At 34.0% G+C, this 9,992-nt stretch overlaps 1 protein-coding gene across 3 annotated transcripts; it reads left to right on the top strand.

The window, feature by feature from the left end:
• The first annotated feature begins 375 nt into the window (after positions 1 to 375).
• On the top strand, positions 376 to 9,942 carry LOC124824641 (retinal-binding protein). 3 transcript variants are annotated; one of them, XM_088094326.1, is made up of 15 exons: positions 379 to 524; positions 620 to 668; positions 769 to 896; positions 1,266 to 1,398; positions 3,550 to 3,706; positions 3,783 to 3,861; positions 4,175 to 4,215; positions 4,329 to 4,445; positions 5,222 to 5,302; positions 5,971 to 6,033; positions 6,107 to 6,158; positions 8,419 to 8,634; positions 8,869 to 8,904; positions 8,990 to 9,064; positions 9,489 to 9,942. In XM_088094326.1, the coding sequence occupies exons 2-15, from the start codon at positions 629 to 631 to the stop codon at positions 9,579 to 9,581; spliced, it is 1,311 nt and encodes a 436-aa protein (XP_087950452.1). In that variant the 5' UTR covers positions 379 to 524; positions 620 to 628; the 3' UTR covers positions 9,582 to 9,942. The 3 variants fall into 3 exon arrangements, with proteins under 3 accessions (XP_047153055.1, XP_087950452.1, XP_047153056.1); XM_047297100.2 differs by having other exon boundaries at positions 379 to 668; positions 8,419 to 8,493; positions 8,587 to 8,634; XM_047297099.2 differs by having other exon boundaries at positions 376 to 668.
• Positions 9,943 to 9,992: the final 50 nt, after the last annotated feature.

Genomic DNA, 9,992 nt, shown 5'->3' with positions numbered 1-9,992 from the left:
ATGAAAATGTTAAGCAGATGCGTCTAATTATTTTATGATAATAAAAAATAATAAAATTATTATTATTATAAATTAAATATAAATTATTTTTATAACTTTTTAATATATAATTTTTTTATTTTGTATGTAGTTTTATAATTAAAAATAATTAACTTTAGATAACGGTTGAATTGAAATAAAATAATTAAATATTGAGAAGTAAATTTGATAAAATAACTATTTTAATTTAAAAAAAATATTTAAAGCGAAACCTTACAAAAAATGTGAACATTAAAAGAAAAATCCGTAGGTATAGATTTAAAAGGGTGAAATGAGATAAAAAATGAAAAAAGAAATTAGTTACAAAGATGGGTAAATAAAAATAAAATTAGATTTGTTGGGGTTGAGTTGACAGTTGTTGTTTTTTCTACAGTGGCGCCGACTTCCGGTTGAAGCATGGAGCAAATAGAATAGAAGAAAGTGGAAACGGGGCTGATTTCATCTCTTCTGGACCGATCTTCCGATACTGATGGCTTCCACTGAGGGTCTGGTGCCCATAACTAGGGCTTTTCTCGCCTCCTATTACGACAAACACCCTTTTACTCCTCTTTCTCCTGATGTCACTCGACTTTCTTCTCAGATTCGTTCAATGGCTAATGATTTTCTCACTCAACATCCTCCTACCCAAGGTATTTTCCGCTCTTCAACTGTAATAGTGCAAACATTGCAGTGTATATCTGGTTACATATTTTGCTTTAGATCCTTATATTCTCGTTGATTTCGCTCCAGGAGAAGGCGTCTTAATTGATGAAGCTGACCAGCTACCTCCGCATAAAATTGATGAGAACATGTGGAAGAACCGAGAGTATATTGAAGAAACAATTTTTTTACTTGAAAGTTCTAATTGGCCTGAAGTGGTAGTGTATCTCTTTTTTTTTTTTTGTTTTTTTTTAAATTCATTTCCCCTTTCTTTATCTAACATTTATAAAGGCACTGTTTTCATATCATGAATACAGGATATGATAACTTCAGAATTTCCCTTCAAGAAACCTTGTGTTTTTTACATCATATTAGCTTTTGTAAAGTTCATGTAAAATGATTTTGTTGAAGATAAGCTTTTATTCTATGCGTATAGGGAAATATGGAAAGATTGTATAGCTAGAAATTAGGGATTATCTTTCATTATTTGTATCCATGATTGTAGCGTTGAATATTATGTGTTAGTAAAACACACGTTTCAGTGAACTGTTTGCATTTGAAGTAAAACAAGTATTTTATGGATACAGCTGAAGCAGCAGTCCGCACCTGACTGTACTGAGTTTGCCCTTACATTTGGGCAGCTGAAAGATAAACTTCATAATACATTGAAGGCTTTAGAATCTTTCCAAATTAAAAATGCTGAACATGTATTTAACACAGGTACCACCTTGCCTTTAACTTGAATGCTTGTTTTCAATAGATAACAAGCTTCTAATTTCCTTAGCATATTTCAATTAGCTGTAGTAAAGTTCGTTTTGCTTGTAAGCTTTTCATAAATAAATTCTTTAAATAAATAAATCAAACTACATAATCTGAAAACATGGAATGGAGGAACTAAAATGATTATCTGGGAGTAATGCCGGGCCAGCTGACCAAGCTTATAAGTTTGGGAAAATCATGAGGCTGATATATTTTGGAAAGAAGCATTGCAAGGCTCATATCTCTAAGAAAGTTTTGGGGCTAGGTTGATATGTCTAATATTGCTGTGAAAGATTTAAGCCAAAGATGGCATTTCTGAGTAGTGGAGATGACTCGACAAAGAGAGAAAAAAATTAACCAAATAGTATGTAAATCACAGGAAAGGACATGGAGATCAAAATAGAGATCTAAACTTGTAACAATAACGGTTTATTGACAACAATGGCCTGGGACTATTTGAAACACTCTGAAGGAAATCAAAACCTGAAGAGGAATATAGGTATTAGGGGATTCTAGAGATGTCACGGTGGTATATATAACTGATGGAGAAATGGTCAAAATAAAGAACAAGGTCAAGGAATGTTGGAGGGATGACACCATAGCTGGAAAGATGGAAGTTCATCCTTCCGCAGCTATTATGGAAGATCAGAGTAGGCTTTGGCACCAAAGATTTGTCCATCTACAGTTTAGAAGTCTGAGTCTACTAAATATGAAAAGGGTGGGGCATTACTTGCTCTCTATTGAGCAACCAAAGAAATCATGTAAAGGTTCTCTCCTAAGCAAGCAAACCAGAAACTCCTTCAAGTCTAAAATTCCTGCAGCAAAAACACCATTGGAAGTCATCTATTAAGATGTGTGTGGTCTTACGGAGGTGTTTGCACTTAGAGGTAATGGTATTTCATTTCTTTTGCTGATGGTTTTACAAGAAAATTGCGGGTTTATTTGATTAAAATAAAAGGTGTGGCATTTGAGGTCTTTAGAATGTTCAAGACAATGATGGAGAAACAATGTGGGCTATCTATCAGAGTTCTTAGAACACAAGGGTGGTGAATACACCTCAAATGATTTTCATTCCTTTTTGATAAGGATGGAGTAATTCATGAAGTTACTGCCTCCATATGGTCCACAACATAATGGAAAATCTGAATTCCATAGTTCAGCAGCTGGGGGACATTTTGGATTCTTTCACACTTCTACAAGGCTATCAACATTAGTATACTGGGATAGGATAAAAAGAGATGTCCAATAGTTTGTAGGGACACTTACAATGGGACTTATATGGCCATTTCTCATACCATATACACTCGCATTTGGTCTGACATCTATTTGGACATTATAGAAGGCTTATTGAAGGCAGAAGTTAAGGAAACCAATCTAATCGAGGTGGATCTGGCTACCATGAACTCCCATTTATTCCATTTAGTCATCCCTCATTGTACTCTAGGTAGCTGAAATTTTCGTTTGAGAGATTGTTCATTTACATGGATTTCAAGCTAGTGCAGTGATTGACAGATACAGGTTTTTCTAAGCCACTTTTGGACCAAACCATTGAAGATACAAAGTGAAACTCGTTTTTTTATGGGGCATGGGGAGTGTACTATTGGAACCCCTATTAGGAAGATGAATCATTGACCTTATACTAATATCTGATCAGAATCCAAACTCAATAAAGAAGCAAATGACGAGATTATAATGAAATTTGGGAACCAATCCTAGGAGATAATATGGAAACTGATCTTAAAATATTCTAAAATATAATTGAAATACTATTATATATTTTTCATATATTCTAGCATCCTTCTTTCTTCTCAAACTCCGCAAAATTTAATCAGTTTTGACACATTCCAAATTATCTCTTATTTTTTTGGGGGTTGGGAAAGTACTGTTCTCCTGATTGGGAAGTCATAATACTTAAACTAATATCCCATGGCAATCCAAATGAAATAATAAAAAAATATTAGATAGTAATGAAATATGGGAACGAATTCTAGGAGATAATATGGAAACTTATCTTACGACATTCTAAAATATAATTAAAATAGTGTTGTATATTTTTCATATATTCCAATTTACCTCTTTATTCTCCAACAACTCAACAAAATATATATGCAGTTATGACATATTTGCCTCAAGATTTTCGAGGAACACTGCTAAGACAACAACGGGAACGCTCAGAGAGGAATAAGCAAGCAGAGGTTGATACTTTGGTAAATTCTGGTGGTAGCATACGTGACCGATATGCTTTACTGTGGAAACAACAAATGGACAGGTGAGACTTAACCCTTGTCTGATTGGTTGTGCAGGAATTGATACAAGAAATATATTAAACAACTTACCTATTACAGGAGAAGGCAATTAGCCCAACTTGGGTCTGCAACAGGAGTCTATAAAACACTAGTGAAGTATCTTGTTGGGGTACCTCAGGTATGGCTATCTTAAATTGTTTAATACAAGGTTGCATCAGCCTATTATTTTTTTCCTGTTTGGCATCCATTCTTTCATTTTGTCTACTTAAATCAGTTTATGGGACTTATTTTTGCTTATACATTTTACTTCAATGGCTTAAAATAATGGGTCTAGCTCCTTCTTTCAGTTTTTTTCTGATAATCTTATTTTGTTACTGATATCATCATTCGTATTTTTCTAATTAATTTGTTTGTATTTGAACTAAATTCTTTGTACTTGGATAGGTTCTAGTTATCATGAACTCATTCTAAGACATTTTTCTGAGTTGTAGGTATTACTTGATTTTACTCGCCAGATAAATGATGACGATGGGTACAAAATTATTGTTTTCAATGTTGTTCAAGTTCTCTCTCTTCCTATCTGCATATGATAATAATTAATAATATATGAATAAGATTCATATGAAAACTCTTATCTACTGGCAGGCCCATGGAGGAACAACGACATCGTTATGGACCACCCTTGTACAGCCTCACCTCTATGATTCTTTATGTTCGACTCTTCCTTTCAATATCGTGGGCACGATATGATACTAAGAAGTTGTGAGATGCCTTTCTTCTTTTGTAGTTCAGTAGTTGGCTTTTATGGTTGATTTTGTTAAACTGCTCTTATTTTTATGAATATTTTGGACAAGCAATTATGTAAAAGTTAAATATCTTGGAAAACGACATGATTTGCTGGGATCTTCTTCTAGGCTTGGAAATGACAACTAAACAAAAAGAAAATGTGATTTCACAACTTCTGATTTTACTTTTTAGATTTAATTGCAAGCCACTTGGATAAAAATAATTGGTTGTTGAAAAGAAGAACTTCTCTATCGATAATCATCTTTCTATATGTGACTGTTACAGCTTCAAACATCATGACCACTTTCTGACTTTAGCCATGATAGTCTGTCTTGGACTTTTGCAATTGTAAGACATATTCTGAGTTTAAAAATATTTCTGATATAATTAGTTTGTTCCATGTAGCAAGGACCACTCATTTTGTAACCTGAATTGTGAGTCAGGTCATTGATTTGACAGAAGCACAAATGTCTTGTGGTTTTGTTCCTCGCTTTCTTTTATATGGTTTTTTGCTTCAATGATGTTTTAGAACTTATCTGAGTTTGAAGATTTTTTTTGTCATGATACAAATTTCAACATCTAGCTTCCTTTTGGTGTCAGCTCACAGGCTGTGTATATGAATTCTTGTAGCGTTCAGAGAGATTGATAGGCCTTTTAATTTCTTACATGGACAATGTGTTTTTGTATTCTTTTTGAGTGTGGAACACTTTTCTAATACCCTATCTTCTCTCTGTGAGCGTATAATTTGACAGGAAGAGGGAAGAGATTGCTATCTTGGAACAAGCTATTGATGTCTACACCACAGAGTTGAAAAGGTTTTTGACATTTATCGGGTACATGCTTGTCTTTGATATTTCTCATGATTTAACTTTTTGTATTTATTGTTAATAATCATGGTAAACTGTTGTCTGCTTGCCCATTATCTTTTATTACTCAACAATGGTTTCCACACGTATCAAGGAAATTTTCTGCAGTTTATCAATGTTTATACATTGATATTTTGAGACGGGCTTTCCAAATACAGCTGGTTATATGTTCTAATAATGTTTGATTTGAAATTTCATACACGGGCTTACATTATTCAATGACTTTTGAATAACCATGTCTTGGATTAGAAGTTTCTATCATATACATACCATCTACAGAATCATATATTAATCCAACATCACTGAATACATTATTCACTGTAAGGATGTAAGTTGGCGGAAAGCCATGAGAGGAACATAAATAGTGACAACACTAATGATTCAGATCTGTTACTTAAATAAGCTGCCTAAAGATGCATCACATCAATCCTATTGTTTTCAACTCTTTGAGGTATAAGCCATATGTGTTCAAATGTCGCATTTGTCTATATTTTTCTCTGCAACTGGCTCCCCCTAACCTAAGCTTAAAGGTTGAACTGTTTGTTTAGAATTTTCAACGTTAAATCTGTATTTGTTCTCACCTTGCTAGATTTCTAATTCTTGTTGACTAACCTGCTATAGTCTTTTTTTATCAGCGAGGTCTTTGCAAATGCGCCATTCTTCATTTCAGCAGATGTTGTTGGTGCATTGGAAGCAGGGTAAAGATCAAATCTTGCTTTATTGTATTATTTTATCTATTTTCATGTCAATTTTCTAGTTTGTCCATTGCAGAAAAAATGATGACTACAAAGAGATCAATATTCCAGCTGGGAAAACTTATGAGGTATATGTACAAGACTTGTCTTTCCTCTTTGTTTTTATGACATGTTTATGCATACAAATGTAATATACTGCACACATACAACTGCTAAAAGAAAAATTCAAAATTGAAGGTGTTTTCATCCATAATAGTAAAAGGAGATAATGACATGGTCTAGATACACATTTCCATAAGACTAAATGTACAAATCAATAACATTGCTTTGTGAACTGCAAAGTACACAAAAAATAGAAGATTTTAACATATGAGGTCTTGAAGCATAACAGAGGAAATCACAAGTCCGCAAAAACAGATTAGAGGTGGTACAGCCATTAAATATAAAATAAACACATACTTCTCTAAAATATCCAAAAGTGGAGGTGTTTATACCATTAATTAAAAGAGCTATATTGACATAGTTTATATGCACATGAACTATAATACTAAATGAAAAAAATAAAAACATTGTGCTGTGAATGGTAAAGTACACACAAAATGAAAAGATTTTAACATAGGAGGTCGAGAACCATGGCAGAAATTATCACAAGCCTGCAGAAACAGATCAGAGATGGTACAGCCAATACATGGTAAGAGAAGACAGGAGGTACAATACCTTTTGCAAATAGAGGGGAAATGGGGAGAGGGCTTGGGATCAAAATAAGAGCTAGATGATGCATTGTACCTCTTAGCCTTTTTCATTTTAAATTAGACTCGGGCTTTTAATGTTTTTAGGCTAATACGTATCCCGGACATTTATTGGCCTATTTAAAACTTAGCAAATGTTAGTGAGGCTGATGTTTTCGCTAGAAGCATTCTGTTAGTTACGGTTAGGTCAGACTACACTCAATTGGCTGTTATTTAGCTTCTCTTAGAAGCCTTACGTCCTGTACATAATTACCAAAATCTGGTATCGTGAAGAGTTGGCATTACCTTGAGTATCAGACGTCATCAACATAGCACTAGGTTGATTATTGTTATTCGATGGAAGTCCTTCTACTATAGCATCAACATGTTCTTCATGGATGATAGGAACTCCAACTCCAGCAAGTTCATCAATTTGAAGAACTCCAACTCCATTTTAGAACTTTGAAATCTAGCAGCAAGCAATTTGAAGAACGAATAATCAACACAAGATCTGGAACTTGCAATTCACTAATAGAAACATCATGAACTAGATCTGGAACAATTCACTAGGTTGATTATTGTTATTCGATGGAAGTCCTTCTACTATAGCATCAACATGTTCTTCATGGATGATAGGAATTCCAACTCCAGCAAGTTCATCAATTTGAAGAACTCCAACTCCATTTTAGAACTTTGAAATCTAGCAGCATGCAATTTGAAGAACGAATAATCAACACAAGATCTGGAACAATTCGCTGATTGAAATCTCGAATTGACTAAGCTGAATCAATTTCGAGCTGAAATTCAAACAATTCACCAAACAAAACAATCACGAACATGACCTAGGACAATTTATTGATTGAAACCTGAAATTGACAAAGCTGAATCGATTTTGAGTTGACTTGAGAACAAATCACTTAACAAAAATGTAAATTGATGAAGTAAAACAATCTTGAACAAGAAGATGAAGTGGAAGTAGTTGCAATCTGGACAGTGAAGAAACTAGTCAAGAACTTGAGGAAACTGGATCGTTGAAGAAAAAGCTCTAGATAGCATCGTAGATGAACTGAACAGAGAGAAAGAGAGAATTGAGCATGAACTGAATATTTTTATTATTGTATCACACTTGGAATCGGGTACAAGATGTATTTATAGAGATAGTTAACTACTTGCTGTAAGAACTGACAGCTTTACAAAAGGTAAAAACAGTTTACAAGGAAACCTGTACAAGGAAAATAAAAGCCGTACAATACATTTGTAAACTATACAAGTTAACTATAGTGTGTATACTAACACTAACTAGTTACAGCTATCATGCACAATCTCATCAATATAATTTTTCTGGAAGATTTTTTACTTCTAAAAGATCATTTCCTCAAGAAAACTGTTCCAAACATTGGCCTTTTGTACATAACATTCTCGTGGTGTATTAGTGGAGCTACTAGCATGTTTGGGAAGGAATGCATTTTAGTTAATTTATAAATTGTTTCCTTGCACAGAGCATGCACATTTTGTAATTTTGTGTATGATTTAGATTTGCTTTTATCTAATTTGAAATTCCTTACTGAATGAATTTGTGACTTGGTTTTTATTTGTTATTATTACTTAAGAAAATGTTTGCATTTTTATTTTTTCATGATATTTTTATTTTCTACTTCAGGTTTTGCTCTCTGTTGATGTTGTAAACTCATACATTGCATGGGACTTTTCATTGGTACAAGGCAAAATAAATATGGTATCGCTGTTGTGCTGCTATACCTTGATTTCAAAATGTTATGATATTTTCCAGACACCCTATGTAATGATCTTTCTATTGTTTATTTGTCAGGATATTGGATTTAGTTTGGAGTTTGTAAGTCCTACTGGGGAAAAAACAGTAAGTTTGGACGGTGTTCACTTTTATTTTGTGTACATATTCTCTATAGGTTTTCTTCAGAAACATTTCCCGTATTGTTTTTCATCATCACCCATTTTCGCCTTCAAATTTGTAGGCCCTCACCCAGCTCATTTTAACCTTTTTTCTGTTTTCTTGTTTTCTTTTTCTCTTTCATGATTTCTGTATTTCCATTTCTCTTTTTATGATGACTGTTTCATTATCACACATGACCAGCTGATGTTACCGTCCCGCCGATATGAGTCTGACCAAGTGAGTTTGTCACATTGTTGCAGTTTGTACAATTAACTCGGCATTTGATATGTGTATTACTTAGTTTTTGTGCCTATAATGTTAGGGAAACTTCTGCACGTTAATGGCTGGAAGCTATAAACTAATTTGGGACAACACGTATTCAACCTTTTTTAAAAAGGTAAGGTATACGGGCATGTTGACTGATTCAATGAGATGCAAACTGTGCTAGTACGGATTGGACTGGTTTCTCAACACAAATGCTAGTTGTCCTCACACACTGATCAAATGTCAATAACAAAATCTGATTAGATAACCTTCTCCAGAGCGTCTGCTGCGAGGGATCGATTCATCACTCTCAGTCATCGCTCTCGTGTGATCTGTTCATTTTTATTGTGATATGGTTCACCTTTAGTTATCACTATCACACATGATCTGGTCATTGTTCTTAATAGACTGATTTATTTCGTTTGTTGCAACATATTGGCTTCGTACATCTTTTTAATTAGGGTGTTGGGATTCTTTCACTTATTTCTTCCTATATGTTGGGCATGTTCTGAAAGTTGTACGGTTTTCTGATGTGCGTTATGTTGTATGAACTGTAGGTTATACGGTACAAGATAGATTGTATACCTCCTGTGACAGAGCCAGTGCAGTCCGACTCAAGCAAGAATGCAGGAGAAGTTGAGGCAGGATAGCTGATTCGTTTTCTATTAATTTTAATCTTAAGAAGATGTTCCAATTACTCATGTCAAGATTGATATACACCCTATTTATTTGTGAAGGGAAGCGGAAAGGAACTGAGAAAAATTTATCTTCTGTATAAAATTGTCATATGCATTTAGTTATTCTGTGTGGTTGAAGGTTTGTAACCTGTAGCACGCTGTGATTGTGCTAAATGGGCACAAGTAACCCTTCTGTGAAGTAATGTATATTTTACATTTATTCCAGTAACATCATCACCATGGAACCCTAAGTGGTGATAGGTTAGAATCAACTGGTTATGGTTTCAAGTTCAAACTGTTAATTACATTTTTGCCACCCGATTTGGCGAGTTTATTTTGCAGGAATTTAGCCCTGGTATGGCATTGAGTTCCAAAATGCTACAA

The sequence above is a fragment of the Vigna umbellata genome, chromosome 7, assembly GCF_029865625.1.
Source record: "Vigna umbellata cultivar VRB3 chromosome 7, Vumbellata_1.0, whole genome shotgun sequence".
Classification (NCBI taxonomy): Eukaryota; Viridiplantae; Streptophyta; class Magnoliopsida; order Fabales; family Fabaceae; genus Vigna; species Vigna umbellata.
Note: the sequence above shows the minus strand (reverse complement) of the source record. Positions and strands in the feature narration are given on the sequence as shown.